The sequence below is a fragment of the Bubalus bubalis genome, chromosome 17 (genome assembly GCF_019923935.1).
Source record: "Bubalus bubalis isolate 160015118507 breed Murrah chromosome 17, NDDB_SH_1, whole genome shotgun sequence".
In the NCBI taxonomy this organism is placed as follows: Eukaryota; Metazoa; Chordata; class Mammalia; order Artiodactyla; family Bovidae; genus Bubalus; species Bubalus bubalis.
Window position 1 is genome coordinate 3512452 of NC_059173.1, and position 19397 is coordinate 3531848.

At 52.6% G+C, this 19397-nt stretch overlaps 1 protein-coding gene across 3 annotated transcripts in view; it reads left to right on the forward strand.

Annotated features, from left to right (window-relative positions):
• The first annotated feature begins 402 nt into the window (after nucleotides 1–402).
• The window catches only part of TBC1D10A (TBC1 domain family member 10A), a 28866-nt gene continuing 9871 nt past the window's right edge, over nucleotides 403–19397 (forward strand). Inside the window, exons 1-3 of one of the 3 annotated variants that reach the window (XM_006069830.4) lie at nucleotides 403–716; nucleotides 8254–8286; nucleotides 18434–18533. In XM_006069830.4, coding sequence (XP_006069892.4) covers nucleotides 406–716; nucleotides 8254–8286; nucleotides 18434–18533 — 444 coding nt within the window. In that variant the 5' untranslated portion in view covers nucleotides 403–405. Of the gene's footprint in view, nucleotides 717–8253; nucleotides 8287–17487; nucleotides 17689–18433; nucleotides 18534–19397 lie in introns of all 3 variants that reach the window. The other 2 variants (XM_025267368.3, XM_006069833.4) reach the window with 2 other exon arrangements.

The window sequence follows — 19397 nt, forward strand, 5'->3', positions numbered from 1 at the left end:
AGCTGCCATGTCCCTGGGCGAGTCCCCGAACCCATCCCGAGTCTCCTCAGAGCTACTCGTAAATGAATGGGAAAACAATCCTCACCCACATCCTTAAGGTCTCGCGAGGAGAGGGCGAGTACTCCCAGAGGGCGCCCTCGGTCTCTGCCTTCGCGGTGCTGCAGGTATACGCCAGGCAGAGGCTAATCCGGAAAAGCCCTAAAGCTCTTTCAGGTGAGCCCTCGGTGATTGGCAGCTCGGGGGGGAGGGCTTCGGGTGACGGCTGCCCCGCCCCCTCACGTCGGGCCTGTTGGCGCCAGCCTGGGGGAGGTGGGCGGGCCCTGGGGTCCGCGGCACCCATTGGGCGTTGCGGGGAGGAAGCGCCCGGGAAGCCCTAGGGCCCCGCCCCCGGCTTTGAGGCGACCAATGGGCCCGGCGCGTGGGCGGGGCGTCGGCGGCGTCGGCGGAGGTCGGGAGGCTGAGGCGGCTGAGGTGGCCGCTGAAGCTGAGGCGGCGGGCGCGGCCAGGATGGCGAAGAGCCTCGAAGAGAACGGGCCGCGCGCGCCCGCAGCTCAGGGGAGCCTGTCGGGGACCCGGGAGAGCTTGGCCCCGGGCCCCGACGCCGCAGCCGCCGACGAGCTCAGCTCTCTGGGCTCCGACTCAGAGACCAACGGCTTCGCCGAGCGCCGCATCGACAAGTTCGGCTTCATCGTGGGCTCGCAGGGCGCCGAGGGCGCGTGAGTATCGCTGGGGCTCGGAGCCAGGGGACCAGGGCCCGGGGCAGGACCCGCGGCGGTGCCTCGACGCTGACAGAGCCGCTCTCGGGAAGGACAGACACGTCTCCCTTCCAACTAGGAACAACAATCCCTTATCTCCTTTGCCCCACCCGCACCTTCCCCCCCACCCCCACCCCCACCCCCACCCCCGGCGGACTGACCCGCCCCTAGGAAGGGCCTAGAGTGCTCTCCTCACCGGAGCGCACAGGTCGACTGCTACCTTTCCCACCCCCGGCGCTGCCACCCTCGCCTTAGGGCTGGTTGGCTCGGCCGGCTCCTGACAGGCTCATAGGTGGTCTCCCCTCCCCCAACAGCGCGGTATTCTCCGTATCCCGCCCCCTACCAGACCCACTGACGTCCTTGTCTCAGCAGCCGCCACCGCCACATCAAGGGGACGCCTTAGGCCGACTTCAGAGGGACGGGCTGCCCTGCCCCCACCGCGCTCGGGCACAGACTGACCCTCATCTCAAGGCACAGGGACCTCTAGATAGACTGACATTGGTCACCTCCCTCCCACCTTGGGATAGAGAGTCACTTCCCCTCATGGAAGGGACAGAGAATGCCCCCCTCCCCCTCAGAGGCAAGTTTCTCCCTGTCACCAGCAACAGGTGGGCAGGCACTGCCCCTTCCCAATACCCGCAGGGGGATGGTACCTCACCTCCAGGACAGACTGTCCACGCTTCCTCTTCAAACGCAGACCAGAGTGCAGGCAAGGAGACAGCAGGGGACCCGCTCATAGCACACCTAGATTTCCCACACCCAGGAGCCCCCAGCTGGCAGGCAGAGCAGTGTGAGGCAGTGGAGCAGCACCTTCCCTCCAAGCCGGGCGAGCTGAGCAGCCACATTCTGCCCCCAGAGTACTCCCTGAGTCCAGTCCTCACAGGGATCATATGTATGGATTGGTGATCCCTTTAGGAAAGATGGACTCCAGAGCCCACTCACATCCCAGCTGTCCTGTCACTTGAGACCAGTGTTCTGCCCGGAGCTGACAAGCCTCCCTTGAGATGTGCCTCCCCTTCAATAGAGAGCACCACACAATCACCTGGAAGAGCCTACAGGACTCAGCCATGACCCTATTCCAGAGGGTCCTTCCTCCCCTTTTCTGACCAGCTGTGATCGTCTAAGGCTTCTTCAGCCTCTCTTATGACTTATGGAAGAGGCTTGACCATCTGTAAGATACCCACCCTACACAAGCAACCCCATAAAGTTCACTTCTGGGATTTTCCACGGTCCCAAAGCCTCGTATTCACCACACCTCCTTCTCCTTTGGAAAGTTGGAGAGAAATGCAGGCCCCTCCCCTAAGGAGAGTTCTCTTTTACCCTCCAGCCTCTTCCCACTTGCTCAGAGCAAGCCAAGCCTAGTCCAGTCCAGAACTCAGAGAACACCCCTTATTCTGATCCTTCACTCTGACTTGAAGCTTTGTCACAGTTCCCCAGGGAGTAGCTTGTGAGAACCCAAAGAGGACTTTGGGTATATTTTTGAATTGAAGAGCAAACACCAGAGATTAGGGTCTTGGGAGGGATGAGGTCAAAAGTGGGAAAGGAGTTACCAGTTGCATTTGTGGGTGCTTGGGAGGAAAGAGTTCAGATTTGCTGGTGAATTCTGGGAGATAAAAATTCCTACTTAAAATTCCTACTACATGCTTATCAGGAAGTTAACTAGATCTCAGGGTACAAAGCAGTGTGAAATAGTGGGAAAAGGCCAGATTTAGGAAGAAATCACACTTGCTGGCTGTGTGACCTTGGGCAAGAGCTTGAATCTCTGAGCCTGTTTACTCACTGTAAAGGGCAACAGTAACACCTATTGCCAGGATTACTGGATTACTGTAGAGATTAAGTATTCAAAAGTGCCTAGCACAGTGCCTGGTGCAAGTAGTGGCCTAGGAAAATGTTAGTTTCCTTTCTTTGCCTTCTAAGGGTCTGAAAATTGAGGAGAAAATGAGGGCATACCTCTGGTATTTGTGAACAGAGAGAGGCCCCAGTGGGAGCACCTCCCTTTGGCTGTAGTCCCCAACCAAACAGCCAGACATCTGTCTTTCCCACCCTCCAACCGCAAACCCGGGCTTTGCAGATGCCCTCTGCATCATTGGTGTCTATAGGGCTGGGGCTGAGGTGGGATTCCAGGTCTCTTCCTCTCTCCCTGCCTCACTTTCTTGACCCTGTTGGCCACCCTAAAATCTCTGGTGTCTGAAAACTTGGATGTACCCTGTAGAGTCAATATTGTGGTTCAAAAAAAATAGCCAAAAGTAAGTTCCTGCCCAAGGCCATAAGAGAGGAAGTTATGGGAAGTTTCAGAGTGACCGCCCTGAACCCAGTCTCGTGGTTGAGGGCTAAGAGTCCATGTGCTAGCCCAGAGAAGTGAAACATTAGCCCTGATGGCTGCAGTGGAGATGGCCAGGACTCTGGCTCCAGATTAAAGGTCTGTTTCAGCCATCTTGGGCCAAAGGTTGTCTTAAGACAGTTTTGGCAATTGCCAGGGGCTAGTGGGGTAGGGGAGGAAAGTAGATCAGAAGCTACCTCCTCAGGTGACTGCTTGGTGCCTGTTGTGAGTAGATCATAAAATCATAGACTTATATCCCTCCTATAGAAGGGATCTTAAGAATTTGACCAGTGTAACCCTAACTTCTTATACGATGAGGAAACTGAAGTCACAGAGAAGAGAGGAACTTGCTTAAGCTCACACAGTACACCAGTGGCAGAGCCAGGTCTTGAAACCAGAGGTTCTGACTCCCAAGTCAGGACCGTTTCCATTGCCTTTCCCACCCGTTAATATGGTCTGGTGGCCCCAGCAGTAAACCAAGTCCTGGACAGGTAGAACAGAAGGTCCCTAACAGGAACCTGTGTGCCCTTACCTTCCCTGGCTTAGCTCAGTACTTTGACTCCCTAAGCAGTGTGAGAGGTCCACAGAGATGGTCCAGCAAGGATAAGACTGTGTTGTCATTACCACTTTGTTACACTCATTAGACTGATGAGCATCAGAACTAGGACCAGGCCTTTTTTATTTGGCTGCAGCTTGTGGGATCTTGAGTTGGGATTGACCAGAGATTGAACACAGACCCTTGGCAGTTTGGCAGTGAAAGCACAGAGTCCTAACCAGTGGACCACCAGGGAATTCCCTGGGACCAGGCTTATTCACTTTGTTCTCAGGCCTGCAGAGAAGTAAATGATCAGTTAACATTTTCTGACACACATTTCAAGTCAGGAAGCTGAAAGCCACCTTAGAGATGGCCTTCATCCTATGGATAGGTAAACTGAGGCCTGAAGGAAATGATTAACCTCACCTGTTCAGTCAGTTGGGAGCAAAGCCAGGAAGTAAACCCAGAACTCCTGATTCCCAGCCCTAGGCCCTCTTTACTTCACCTTGTCTGTCTTTTGAGTCTGCAGGGAACCTTTGTGGGGCCTGAGATGGTCCCTGCCCGCCGTGGAGCAGTAGCCAGTGATAGGGAGAGGCAAGAAAGCAGCCAGCCAGTGAAGGGCCCTGTGGTGGTGTGAGCGCAGACCAAGTGCTGATAGCATTGGCCCCTTTGGCGTGGCTGGCAGCTGAGCTGGTTGTTGAAGTCCAAGGTGGACCAGAGGAGAAGAAAGAAGGATCTTCAGCAGGGACTGGTGGCCAGAGGACTCTGGGGACAGGAGGAGCAGACTTGTTTGTGGGGAAGGGGTCCCTTTTGGAGTTGGTCAAGAAAGGAAAGAAGGATACCAGTGGATACCAGGTCTCTGGCCTGAGGAAGATGGCCTGAGAGGGGTGGGTCCCTGGCCTCCCCCTCCTTTTCCTATGTGATTGCCAAGACTGGCCTCTTGAAGCTGGAGTTTCCCACCCAGCTTCACTGTGCGCAGTGCTACAAGCCAGATGAGGTGAGGAGCTGTGCTGTCTGGGATCCCGTGGGTGTTGGCTTCCTGTTAGGGGAGAAATGGATCTGAACTGGGCCCAGGGAGAAACATCTGGAACAGCAGTTCCCCTGTCCCCTGGGCCCTCCACTATTCCTAGTCAACTGTGACTTTGGAAATCATATAACTGGCTCAGCTGACATCCTTGTAGTTTGGTCTCTGCCAGTTATTGTTGGGCCAGGGCCCTCCTAACAGGCCAGGTCCTGCCTCCCTGCTTTCCCACCACTTTCTCCAGTTTGTAAGTTCAGGACATCCTCTTTTCTTGAGCTGTTACAGTTCCCAGGAGAGCCTAGAGCTGGGCGTGGAGTGGCCCCTGGGTGGCCCATCTGGAAAGAGACTACTGCACATGTGGGGCCCTGGTCCATGACTCGGGGCCACACGTCCTTCATTTTCTCTCCTCCTCCCCTTCCCCCAGCTTCAAAGGAAAATCCAGTTTGGTAGCCCTGTGGGTGTTCTAGGGCCTCAGACAAGACTTGACTTGGCGAAGGAGGGGGCCAGATCACCAGCTGCTGCCCTGGGAAGGTGCCTGTGTGCCACCTGCTAGGAAACTCTAAGCTGTGGGAAAGAGATAAAACAGTGGGACCTGCTTGATATTTTGTATTCCCAGCATCTAGGTTTGAAACAGGACCTTCGGGGGGCCAGTAAGGCCTGGCTCTGGTCCAGCCCCCCAGTCTGTTTACACTGAGGGAGGGGAAAGAAGGTGCTCTGTTCAGCCTCACACCTAACCCTTTGAGCCCAGATGTCTGTGTGACCTTGGACATATTGCTTCACTCTTCTGAGCCTCAGTTTTTCACTGTGAAACGGTTATGATAACACTGACTTTGAAGGATTGTTGTGGGGGTTAAAAGAACTAATGCTTGCAAAGAGCCTGACAACACTGTAGCTGCTCAGTGAATGTTCTGCCTCCTCATAGAGATTGGAGTACCTGGTGGTCCTGTCTTTTCATTTTCTACTTTGCATCTCTGGTTGAGCATCAGTGAGATCCATCCCCTGTGAGCAGAAGTGAACACTAACCCATGATGAACCCTCACTTTCCCCAGATAAGTGTGGTTATCCCATTTTGTAGATGAGGACACTGAAGTTCTGAGAAGAAAGCGTTCAAGATTTGCCAGCTGGTACATGGCAGAACTAGGACTAGAACCTTTTTTCTTGACACTGAATCCAGTGACTAAGCCTTGCTAAGGTGTAGCAGGTAGGGTGCCAGGTGCTCACCATCCCTGAGGCCCCACACCCAGGGCAGGAAGCCTGTGGTTAATATGGGCATATATAGGAAGAAGCAGCCAGCTCCACCCATAGGAGCTCAGAAAAAAGAAGTGGCACTTGATTCAGGCTTTGGAAGGAGCAAGGAAGGGCAATCCGTGGTATGGGAGGGGAAGTGTGTGAAGAAAAGCCAGCTGTTTGAGAAATGTGTGCCAGGAGGTGACAGGAAGAATGGGAGGTGGGAGGATGAGGTGAAGCATGGGGAGGGGAGGGAAGTGGATTTGGCAGAGGTGACTGGCCTTGAGTGTCACACTGAGGCTTCCTGTGTTTCATTAAGGTCAGTCTGGTGAGGGCATGGAAGATGGTATGAATGGGAGCTGGACCACAGGCAGTGAAAGCAGTTGGGAGAGTTTGGGACAGCCCAGAAGGGCTGCAGAGAGGTCTGGAAGGTTATGGAGCCGAGAGGATGAAGAGTCAGCGAGTAGGGCATGGTACCTGATCAGCTGTGTGGACCTGCAGGGACTTGGCAAAGGCTTTGGCCAGGCTGAAGTCTCCTTTATGTACAGTTGGGAAGGTCCCCTGGAGGAGGAAATGGCAACCCACTCCATTATTTTTGCCTAGAGAATCCCATGGACAGAGGAGCCTGGCGGGCTACAGTCCATGGGGTCTCAAAATGTCAGACATGACTGAGCGACTAATACTAATACTTTGGCCAAGCTGAAGTGGCCCTCGCCATCCCAGGGCCTCTGACCACAGGGAAGGAAGGCCATCTGCGACCTTCCTTTGAAGCAGACAGTGGGCTGCTGCTGACTGCTTTGTCACAGCCCTGGGCTCCCCGAGGTGCCTGGCATGGCTGGCACGCTCAGGGCCCATCAAGGGGTTCTTTGTATCTCTCCAGTAAGAGAGCGGATTAGCTGGCCTGGTTGGGAGGGGGTGGGTGAGTGGAGCTGAGCTTTGTGGTCTCTCCTGGTAGACGTATTGGATGGCAAGGAAGGCTATCGGGAGAGCTAGCCACCTCTCTGTGCAGAGAGGAGGAAGTCCTGAGGGCATGGAAAACCTCCCTTAGGGCAGTGTGTAGCTGGGTTGGGGAGGGGGGGATGTTTATAAGGCTTTCAGGCACAGCATAAGCTCATCGGGGGTTTCTCACCTGGTTCAGTGGTAAAGAATCCACCTGCCAGTGCAGGAGATGCTAGTTCGATCCCTGTGTCGGAAAGATCCCCTGGAGAAGGAAATGACAACCCACTGCAGTATTCTTGCCTGGGAAACCCCGTGGACAGAGGAGCTTCTTAGGCTATAGTCCATGGGGTCGCAAAGAGTCCAACACAACTTGGCAACTAAAAACAATAAAAGCTGATCAAGAGGAGGCAGCCTGGCAGTGGAGGGCTGACTTCCTCTCACTTCCAGTCTTTATTATGTTCCTGGAGCTGGTGCCTCAGCTGGGAAGTGGAAGCAAGTCCAGTGCCTATGAGTACATGAACCCCTCAGCCCTTATGGGCACCACCATGCACTTCTCAGAGATGATTCTGGCAGGACATGTGGATTTATGCTAGTATGGGAAAGGGTTCTGAACCCAGGGACTAAGGTGCCAGGGCTGGCTCCGCCACTGACCCTGGTGGTCTATGAGTAAGCATGTCCTCTCATTGGCCGTAGGGCTAATGCTCCTTGCTTTCACCTAGCACATGCTGCGTGTGCAGCCGTGTGCTAGGCTCTGGGGGTGCAGACTTGGTCCTGACTTCCCAGGACCTGGAGCATAGCAGGCAGGAGACACAGGTGTGGTCTGATGATGAGGATCAAATAAGATGACTGGATTAGGAGCATGTGTAAACAAACACTGCTGACCAGGGATCAGGAAACCCAAGTCCTGGGCTTCACTGGGCCCCTAACTAACCCTGTGACCTTGAGAAATTTGCTGAATCTTTCTAAGCCTCAGTTTCCCTTACATATAAACTAAGGCAGCCTTAATGAATGAAGTTGAAGAGCTCTTCTGCTTCTAACATACTGAGACTGCCCTTGGAGTATACGAAAAGGGCTTTGAGAAGTTTATTCCTCCTGGGTTGGGAAGACCCCCTGGAGAAGGACATGGCAACCGACTCCAGTACTCTTGCCTGGAAGATCCCATGGACGGAGGAGCCTACTAGGCTATAGTACATGGGGTCGCAAAGAATCAGACATGACTAAGTGACTTCACTTTCTTTCTCACTTTTGTCAGGTACCTCATAAGTGCAAAGGTCGTCAGGGCACAGCCCACAGAGGCCAAAGCCTGCAGCATGCTCTGTTTTTCTTATGAGAGGACCTCTCTTTGTCTGTCAGACCAATGGCCCTCATGTCTTTGGGAGTGCAGTCAACTCAAAGAATGCTTTGGTCTGTCTGGCTCTTTGGTCTGCTCAGTGCTTTCTTTCTCATTGCCTTGCAGTGATCCTAACAGGAGCAGTGGGAACTCAGGAGGGTAAGTTTTATTTTGCCCTGTTTACAGACAGGGAAACCTAAGCTGAACAAGCGAGGAAACTGTGCCTGGAAGCCAGGGTTCTGCCTTTCCAGTGTTTTCCATCTTACCAAAGCTGGTTGCTTCTGTGTGGCCGCTCCTCCCTCTTCCTGTCCTAGCCTTAGGACTTTCAGTCCAGCTCCAAATGTCTATACTTCTCCTAGTGGGTTTCTCAAGTTGTTTTTGTTGGCTTTTTTCTTTCTTTCTTTAAAAAAAAAAAAAATTTTATTTGACTGTGCTGAGTCTTAATTGTGGCGTGCGGGATCTAGTTCCCTGAGTAGGGATCAGACCTGGGCCCCCTGCATTGGGAGCATGGAGTTCCAGCCACTGGGCCACCAGGGAAGTCCTGTTTTTGTTGTTGAGTTGTTACAATGGATGGCACACTTCCTATCCCAGGCCCTCCACACACAGCACCTCATGCAAGATGAGGCAGGAGCAGCTGGATGCTAAGGGAGCCCAGGAACATAGAATGGAGAACTCTTGTTCCTCCTCTCTGCCCTCTGGGCCCTGGATTCTGTGTGTCCAGAAGCGGTCCTTCTTAGCCAGCCACATTTGGAGGATGCTTCCCTCTCTGTCTTGATTTCAAAAAAGGAGAACCTAAATTTGGGAGATCCTGGGTTCAGGACACCAGCAGACTGGCTTCAAGCCCTGGCTCCGTCACTTTCTAGCCATTGACCTCTCTGAGTCTGCAAATGGGCCAGATGGTGGCGTTGGGAGTGGGAACTGGCCCCGTGTGCGCTATGGTTGTGAGTATAAGGAGATGATGTTGGTAAAGTGCCCAGCAGTGTCTCCCACCAAGTGAGGGTTCTGTGGTGCACGGTGGCTCTCACAATTCGAGTGTGATTATCCTCTAAGGGTTACTCCAGGCCTTTGACCTCATGGTGAGAGAACAAGGCACCCTGGGTTTGAAGATCCACACCCCTCCTTGTGCTCTGCCTATATACCCTTGGACCCTGGGGGCAAGACGGGAGCCAGTCCCACTCAGCTTGTGGTCTGAAGCTTTCTGACCTGCCAGGGCAGGTTGGGAATCCCCCAGTTAGTTCCTCATTGAGTCATCTGGAACAGGGCTGCAGGTGACCCTGACTCTGAGGGCCCTAATGCGAGGGCCTCGTCTTCTCTTTGGCATGAAGATAAAGCGGAAGTGAGAACAGAGGTGGGTCTCCTGAAAGATTCAATTGAAAGCATGCAGTCATAGGGCTGCCTGGGGCCTCTGCCCTCTTGGGTAGAGATAGTCACTTGGGGAAGAAATCGGAGTTTGCTTCATAATTGCCACCATCCTCCTGTGTTCCTCGTGGACTTTCACCCTGGGCTCCCTGTCCTGCCTCTGAGTGACCCCCTCCGTCCCCCTAGCACAGTCACTTGATCATGCCACTTCGCAGAAGCGCCTGCATCGTGGACCAGGCTTTCACCAAGACCACTGTATTTAACTCCATGAGATATAGTTATTATCATCATAATCTCCATTTTACAGAGGTAGATCCCGGATCCCAGAGTGGTGAAGTGACTTGCCAAGCATCACACAGCATATGGCATCACTCAGTCAGTGCCAGAGCTGAGTGACAGAGCAGAAGTAGGGCCTGGGTACACCTCCCAGGTGTCCTCTGCTCCCCTTGGTGCATAGTTACTGGCTTGCTGAAAAACCTGAGTTTCTACATCTGCCCAAGGGCGGGGTGGAGGTGATAATTAGAGGACCTATTTCATATGCTTGTTGTCAGGATTAAATGAAATAATCTAAGTGCTGAGCACCATGTCTGGTCCATAGCAATTGCCTGGTAAGGGTTATAACAGACATTCAATTATGTTAATTGAATATAGAATTAAAACGTTGTAAAAGGCCATCATCAAACACATCTGGGCTCAGCCCTGTGCTGGGCTTCAAGGAAGATCCATCGCTGGACTCAGGCCGGGGAGGGAGTGCCCTTCATCAAGCTCTCTGTGCTCCTGCTTTTCCCCTCTGATTTCAAGGCAGAGGATAGTATTCCCATCTCACTGGGGAGAAAGCTGAAACTTAGAGCGCCCGAGGTCACAGAGCCACTGAACCTGTCAACATACTTTTATTGAGCACCAGCTAGGCACCAACCAGGCCTGGAGAAGGGAACGGCAACCCACTCCAGTACTCTTGCCTGGAGAATCCCATGGACAGAGGAGCCTGGTGGGCTATAGGGCTTGGGGTCGCAAAGAGCCGGACATGACTGAGCAACTAACACAGGCCCCCAGGCTCTGTTCTAGGGTCGGGACACACTGGGGAGAGTGGTTGGCAGAGTCCCTGCCCCCAAGAGCACACCTCATGGAATGCTGCCTCAGCAAACGGACCGGACAGTCAGGCAGAGAAGCCAGACTCGCTCCACTGGACTGCTCACATTCCCCAAACACACCAGGCTCTTTTCCATTAATGTGTGCTTTCTCATCCTGGGTCTTCTGCCTGATGTGCTGTTTCCCCTTTCTCACCCTGGCTACTTCCTGTCACCCTTCAAGGATCATCCCAACAAGTCAGCTCCCTTTAAGGTTTTCCCTGAACACCCACACCCCCAACCTGGGGCCTTCTTGCAGTCTCGTAGCGCTTTCCACACTCCTCGCTTCTGTGATAGCACCTCTGTATGGGCTAGTTATTTACTCCCCCATCTGTCTTCTCTGCCAGATTGACCCCAAGGGCAGGACCTACGTTTTATTCAACTTTGTAGAGTCAGGGCCTGGAATGCAGGCTCTGGAGAGATGTGCATGGAATGTAATGAGGCACTGATTGTGTTCTGTTCCTTTAGTGGCTAGGAAGGACTTTGTAGAGATGAGAGGCTGTTCTGAATGAGGCCTCGGGAAACAAGTACTGAATTAGAGTCAGGGTAGGGGTGAGGGTGGGCAGCTTAGAGAGAGGGCCGTCTAGAAATAGGGCTGGGGATGTGCAGAGGGACTAAGAAGGCCTGGGAGCCAGAGCCTGAAGTTCTGTTGAACAAGGTGGGCAGTAGGGATCCTTGCAGGAGTCTTGGCAGAGATAAACAGTGAGTCAAGACTAAATTGATAAGATCTATCAATCAAATTCAGCAGTTTTGTAAGGATGGGTAAGGGGTTGTACATGAGTCATGGTGCCCACAGTGAGATTGTGACCTGAGGACCCAGTTGCCAGAGGGGAGTTTCAAGTAATACTCTGCCTGGTAGGGGTGGGGGCTTGGAGAAGGCATGTCTCCAGTTGAGAATAGTCTCCATTTTTGTTGTTGTTTCGTTACTCAGTTGTGTCTGACTCTTTGCGACCCCATGGACTGTAGCCCACCAGGCTCCTCTGTCCATGGGATTTCCCAAGCAGGAATACTGGAGTGGGTTGCTGCTTCCTTCTCCAGGAGAGCTTCCTGACCCAGGGATGAAACCCGCATCTCCTGCACTGGCAGGTGGATTCTTTACCGCTGAGCCACCAGGGAAGACCCAATAGTCTCCATACCTCTCTGCACTGGTCAGAGAGAGCTGCCCTGGGGGTTTTTGCTCTGGTCTGTGCCTTTCCCTAGCTGAGTGGGAGTCGGGGATGGGGGGATTCCTTGCTTTTTGGAACCAGCAAGGCTGGTGCTTAAAGGAACCATTTCTTGCCTCTGACGTCAAGGAGGTGGGGCTGTGCCAAGTGGAGAGTTGGGGAGAGGCCCAGTGCACCGAGGCCAGAGAAGGGTGGCGAGAACCTGTTTACCATTATGCGCTGACCCGGGGCTGCAAGGAGCAAAGCCAGGGAATTCCTTGTGGGAAAGGGAGGCAGGCCCAGACCTAGCTTGCATGGGGTGTCGGGGAAGAGTGAAGCAAGCGGGACTCTTTCACCTAGACAGGGAGCCCGCACGCTGCCCTGCCTCCAAGTGGGGGCTGCCAGGCCGCAGGGGGGAGCACCAGGCTGCTGCAGATCATCCTGCTTCCCCGCACTGACTCACAGCGCCACCTCAGGCAGATCACGTACCCTTTGGTCCCTAGGCCTCTCTAGCTGCCTGGGGACTCACTCCAGAACCTCACAGGCCTTCCAGCCCTGACTGTCGGCCATTTGTAGATCACCAGCCCACCCTCTCCTGCCTTCTCGTTTCCTATCATGGGTGACTGTGGAGCTGGCATAAAGGCTATTTATACTTTTAGTCATTACCACCACTTAGATTAATGAACTCCAGAGGTTGTTACTCAGCGTGCAAAGTAGGTCAGCCTTTTTGTTTAGCCTCACTCCTTTTTCCAGCTCTGGGTGGGAGAGGGGAGTTCCCCCACCCTTGTTGTCCCTGGATCTGTGATTGCACATCCATTTCCCAATTTTCCACACTTGCATCTTGCTCACTCTTGCCGTCTCAGCACAGAGAGCAGTGGTTGTCTACTGGGTGGTAAAGGAAGAGGAAGGGAATGTAACAGATACTGAGGCCCTGTTACATGGGGATCACCTTATATTTATTGGATGGCTTAGTGCTCAGCTGGCATCTCTGCTTCCAGGCTGTGTAACCTTGGACAGATTACTCAGCTGTGCTAAACTTTAGTTTTCGTGTCTGTTAAGTAGAGATAGTAAAAGCTGCTTCCTTGGGGAATTGTGTGCATATGTAGTGCTTGGCGGGAATGGTGCAGAATGGGTGCTGGAAGTGTGTTAGTTCCTCCTGTCTCACGTGGTCTTTCCTGCTGCCCTCCAAAGGGGTGGCCTTGCCCACATGTTACAGGTGGTGAACTGGAAGCTCAGAGTGGCAGAGCTGGGTCGGAAGCTGACAGTCACAGTCCGTGTATCATTGAGTAAACGGCTTAATCTCTTGGGGTTTCAGTTGCTTCGTGGGTAAAATGGGGATAGTCCTGCCCTGCTGTGTGTGTGCAGACCAGTCAGATGAGAAGAGGGATGGGAAAGTGCTAGGCAAGCTGCAAATACTGGTCCCCTCAGAGCTGCCATTAGCTGGCCACCGCCAGGCTGGGCCCTGACACACATGTATTCTTCATTTAGACCTTACATGTGTGGTCCCACTTGAAGATGAAGTGGAGACTTCAAGGTCTGTCTCCCAGGTGGAGGAGCTGGAATGGAACCTCGGTCGGTTGGCTTCAAGGTCCCCACTCTTTTTACTGTCTCCCACACTCCACATGGCCTTCCTGATGGTTGAGATGAGGAGAATTCATCCCGAGGTCTCAACCTTGGGCCTTATGCTTGGGCTGTGTTTCTTTTTGTTTGGGCTGGTTTGGAGAGGAAGGCTTAGCGGAGGGGGGTTACATTGGTTCCCTGGGACCAGGTTTTATCTGACACCTTTGAATAAAGGGGTCATGGGCACAGGCGCCACACCTGGCTGAGTCTGCCAGCCAGAGGGGCTGAGGCGCTCTTGGGTGGAAAGTACATGGCTGGAAGGACAAGGCAGAGAGAACCTGGGTCTCAGGTAGCCTTGGGAGCTGGTCCTGTCCGTCTCGTCTCTTGGAAGTCTTCAGCCTCTGGGTTTGGGGAGGGGGGGGGCTGGTGTCAGTGGGCTGTCACTGCTGCCTTGGGCTGCGGCACGGCACGGCACGGCACGGCTCAGCTCAGCTTAGCTGAGAGCCCAGCAGAATCTGGGCTCAGTCACCCTCTAGCTGCATGTTTCTGTCTCCTCTGTGCCTCCTTCCCCAGGAGGGGGTGGTCAAGGGTGTGCTTGTGAGCTTTGCCCATCCAGCATATTGGCCTTGCTGAGCTTTGCTAGGTTTGGGCAGGGTCTGGGACAGTCAGAGCACTGGAGGAAGGCTTAGACTGTCTCTAGGGGGTTGAGGGCCAGAGATAGAGCCCCAGGGTGGCATCTGGAGAGCGGCCTGATTTCCTCCCAGTCTTCCCAGGGGAGGGAGAAGCAGCACAGGAGTCACTGTGGCAAAGAGAAGCTCTGGTTTTCCACTTAATAGCTTTGTGACTTTGCCCAAGTCATACAATCTCTCTGGGTCAGGTTTCTCATGGGTCCAATGGAAATAGTAATTAATCTGTGAGGCTCTCACTGGGCTACTAGGGGCACAAATATAATTGCTGTAGGCAGCAGTGGCTTATAGCCCTGAAGGCAATAGATGAAAGTAACGATGTCATGGAGATAACCAGGCAGGCATCTGTCGGTATCCGAGAGGTACACAGTAGGAGTTACATAGCTCAAGACCCAGTCCGGTTAGGGAGTGACAGGGCTGAACAACATGACCAAGTTGTAATGAACTGCTCATTTCACATCACGTCTTGATTCATTGGTGATTTAGTGCTGAAATTGATTAGGAGATTGTGACCAGCATAAAAATAAAAAAGAAGTAGGAAGTAGGATAGAATAATACAAAAATTGAACTGAAAATATCAGGTGCTTTAGTACATGTAGGAGAAATTTTTTTCATAAAATGTATTTTGGTTATGTGTGTGTGTGTATAGTCTCAGTACAAAATGTATTTCATACTGTGAGTTTCAGTTTAAAAGCTTGGAGAAATGGTGTTGTAAGTAGTCAAGATGAAGGTCTTCAGGTTGGAAGACAGCTAACGAGATCTGGGCAGGCACAGCAGCTGTGTGGAGGCTAAGGGCTTGACTTTGGGGTTCAGAGCATGCACTGCGGAGTGAGGCAAGCCTGGGTTTGAATGCAGCTGCATGGCCTTGGGGGCTTCCCTGGTGGCTCAGAGGTAAAGAACCTGCCTGCAATCCCTGGGTCAGGAAGATCCCCTGAAGAAGGAAATGGCAACCCACTCCAGTGTTCTTGCCTGGGAAATCCCATGGACAGAGGAGCTTGGCAGACTACAGTCATGGGGTCACGAAAGAGTCAGACACGACTGAGACTAAACGGCGACAACATGGCCTTGAGCAAGGCACTTAACTTTACTAAGTCTTGGATTCGACTTCTGGAAAATGGAGAGAATGTTATGGTTGGGTTATTATGAAAGATACATGAAAATGATACATGTGTATATATATATTAGTATTTTAAGTAATATATAAATATTTTGAAAGATATTGGTAAGTAGTAAATGATGTAAACATGGTAACTACTGTTGCTGCTGTTATTGTTGAAGTTGTCATTTTTATTATGTTGGGCCCCAAAAGTGTTGCTGTGACTTGGAGAGGGGAGAAGAAAAGGCATTCCAGGTAGGGGTGGGTGAGTGATGAGGGATAATTACATTTGTCTAATATGAGGCTGATCTGGCTGAGAATTGTGCAGCCTTAGAAGGGGGTGTTGCAGTAGACAGAAAGTACCAGAAAACTTAACAGTATGGCTTCAGCAATGAGGGTGACTTCATCTGGAGATGATGAAGGCCCAGCCCTGAGGAGTTCCACTAGAGACTGTCCTCATTAGACTCTTGGTTGCGGAGACTCCTTCAGGCCACCTTAAGGACAGGAGTTTTCTGCAAGGGTGAGTGAAACTCTCAGACTGGAAGCATCTCCATGGGCCGTTTGGTCCCTTAAGTTGGCTATTTGGTCAGCCTCCCTGTCACTGGAAACTGGCTCACACTCTCCCCCCATTATTAGGAGGAAGCCACCTCAGGGGCTCCACACCGTCATGTCATCTGTAGAGATGCCCAGACCCCAGTCTACGTCACACCTCCTTTCTGGGCATCTTTTGAGGGTCAGTTCACAGGGCAGGCCATCCAGCTGTATAGCAAACAGGCTCAGAGAGGGCAAGGGGCTATTGCAGAAGGAATTTCTGTATCAGACAGCACTCTAATCAGATGCCTTCTGAGATCCTGACCCACCAGACTGGATGTGAACCTTCTGATTTTTAAGAAAATGGGTAGTGTGCAGCCATTCAGGAGCACATTCTGTGTGTGAAGAGAAGTTCACCTGTAGTTAGAAGGTGAAGTGCTGAGTGCCGGGTCCAGCAGGTGGTTCAACTCCTCTGCTGTTGGAGGAGAGGCCACTCAAATGACCGTCTTTCCTCCAAAATTTCCCAATTTGAGGTTTTGAAAATAAAAATAGATCTTTCGATGAACATGTACATTTAAAGTAGTAGTGGATTTTTTGTTTGTTTCTGAGATGATCTTACCAAATCAATGGTGCAGTTTAAAATCAGTAGTGCCTTAGAATCCAGGAAATATGGTAGTTTGTTTTGTACCCATTTGAAATTCCGGTTTGAGGTTTGATGCTGGGTCTTTGAAACTGCAAAAGCTGTTATCTGACATCATTTAAAAGAACACTGAGCTTGAACGTGTTCCCCTGTGTATTTGTAGTTGGGAGACTGGGTATCTCTGTGGCCCTGCTGTCAGATCTTATCAACAGAGACAGACTAGAGGGTCAGGGTGTCAGATGGGTATGTATTTAATCAGATGGGAATTGTCTGGAAACTGGTAATCTCAGGCAAAAGCCTTGCCCTCTTATGAGCCTCCATTTTCTCTTCTGCTCAGTGGGGCGATTGGATCAGATATTATCCACATTCATAGCTGCCAGAACTTCCTGTTGACTCCGTGTGGCTACCTCCTTTAGTTTAGATAACTAGAAGGCTCATCCCCTGACTTGTGTGAGGGAGTGCTTTGTAGTGATGGGAGGCGACCTGGCCTGTGATGCTGGACGTGGGTGTTTGGGGGCTGCCTGGAGATGTGCACACATTTCTTTGTAGATTACCTGATCTAAAGGTGTGGTCTCTGCTTTTCTCCTGAGGGGAGGGATAGGAGGGGGCCGGTCCTTGTGCCCCACTTCTTCCTCAGGTGGTGAGAGGTGGGCGGGTGGCCTGTGTGGAGGGACTGTTGTCTCTCCTCGGCTGATCAGCACCAGGGCTGCTCTCAGGCCTGTGCAGTTCTCCAGATAAAAAACCGAAGAAGAGGACCTGCCCTTTTGTGTCTGGGAGCTCTGCTCTGCCAGGGCCCCTCCCACTGCTCGTCCAACCAGTAAAAGTTCTAGCAGTGCATTTCCTTCCTGTAGAAAGAGAATCAGAGACTCAAGGCCTGGGCCAAACCCTGGCCCCGCTGTGTCCTGTTCCTGAGAGCCTCCACCCCACGCTGTGTTCTGGGAGGTCAGGCAGTGCGGAGTGCAGACCCTTGGCTATGATCTGACTTGGATTTGAGTCTAGGTTTTTCCACTGATTTGCTGTTTGACTCTAAGCAATATACCCTTCCTGGGTATCTTACCTCTCAATAATGCCAGTATTTTTTTATTGGAAAAAAAGGGGGAGAGGCACAAGAAAGAAATTTAAAAGATCCGTAATCTACTACTTTAAAAATAATTCTGAGAGTGTGTATGTGTGTGTAGAGAAGGACACATACACGTTATTCTCACTGTTTTCTTACCAGTATTGCTCTGTAGGCTGAATACAAGGAAGCACGTGTAGAGGACGCAGCCTTCAGATGCTAGTCTTCTTCTCTTTGCCCCGTGGGTATGTGAACTCAGGAACTTCCAGGGACTCCCTCCTCCAAAGGAGCTCACTCACTCGAAGCACCCTCTAAGCCAGGGGTCTCGCCCAGCCTGCCGCAGCTGCTTCGGTGCTGCCCGGGGTAGGTCTCCAAGCTGAGGTGTTTCCCCACCAGCTCTCGTGGGCATTCAGAGCCTGTAGAATGTCAGCGCCGTGAGGGCTGGGACTTGTTCTAGTCACATGACTGTACCCCACAGTTTATCCAGACGCCCTGGCCCTAGAGCTCCGCCTGGATAGCTGTGGCAGTGGTTCTCTGAGTGGATGTGCAAATTCAAGTGGTGTCTGGTGGGGCTTTGAAGTGTAATTGAATTTGGATAGGCAGAGACAACTTGGAGTGTGTTTCCGCAAAGGGACTGGCAAGAGCAAAGGCTGAGAGGGGAACAGGGCCAGGGCGTAATTGGGGAAACCATGAGTAACTAGCTTTGTTAGAATGCAGAGGTGAGCATGGTGTCCCTGTACTTGTTTGACTAGTTTTCCGTCCAGCTCTGTACCGTGCACGCTGGTTCTCTGAAGAGGCTTGTTTATCAGCACAGATCCAGGGTGGGAATGCTGTGCTTTGGTGCACAGGTGCAGGCACTGGGGCCCCTGGTCCCTTGACACATGGGGGAGTGAGTGCTTGAACCTAGTGTCTCTTCAGCCTGTGCCTTCTAGGGAGGGCGTAGTGTCCCTCGCGTCTGTGTTAGAGGGTTCTTGAGTTAGCCCCGTAGGGGATGGCAGGATGAGGGGCAGGGGGAGGGACGGGGACTGACCAGGCTGGTACCTGGGGCCTCAGCCAGGGCCTTTGCTTCTCTTGGCACCTCTGACGGGCCCTGCCCTCTGCTCCACAGGCTGGAGGAAGTCCCCCTGGAGGTGCTGAGGCAGAGGGAGTCCAAGTGGCTGGACATGCTCAACAACTGGGACAAGTGGATGGCCAAGAAGCACAAAAAGGTGAGGGGCCTGGCCTTAGGCCTGGGGCTGGGAGTCGCAGTGGGGGAGGCAGGGGCTGCATTACTTGGAGGAGCAGAAGGGTCTCCAGCCGCCCAGTGTCCCCCCACCGGCTTGGAAATGGGGACAGAAGCTGGTCCTCCCAGATGACTTCAGACTGACGCAGATTCTTTCCTTGAGTCACACTGCAGAGCCGCGCTCAGCTGAAGGCCCTTCAGGCAGCTTTCCTGCAGTGCTCCTGGGGCAAGTCTTTACCACTGCCTACCACCTAGGGGCGGACTTGATATACTAATAGTGGCTAATGTATGTGGACGCAGCGTGCTGGGCACTGAGCTGGGTCATCCTTACAGCACCCCAGTGAGGTTGGTGGTGGTGGTATCCCCACTTATGACTGACAGCAGAGTCAAAGTTTGAACCCAGGAGTCTAACTTTAGTGCCTGCACGCTTCGCCACCACAATAAGGGGCCTTCTTTACCCTCTAGATTAATTCGATGAGTTCCCTCTTGTCCCCTAGCCAAAGCAAAAAGAAGGAAAAGTGACTTCACAGTTTAATGGTCTCATAAAAATGAAAATGCCAGTGGTTCTTTTCTGGTGGGCTGTATTTAGGTGCCAGCTCTGCCACACTGTAGGCACATCCTTGTCCACCACACGTGTGTTGATGCTCTTGTTCACCTTAGCAGGGTCTGCTTACTCCCTGGCTGAGCGGAGGCCTGCCTGCAGTCCCACTGCTGGGGTCTCTCTGCACAAGTCGCCAGTGCACAGTGACCCCCTCGCCTGCATCGTCAGCTGACATGCTGGTCTGGGCCAAGCTGGCACAGCCACGGCAGGGCTTAGCAGAAACCAGGGCCAAAGGTCACATTTGGGCTT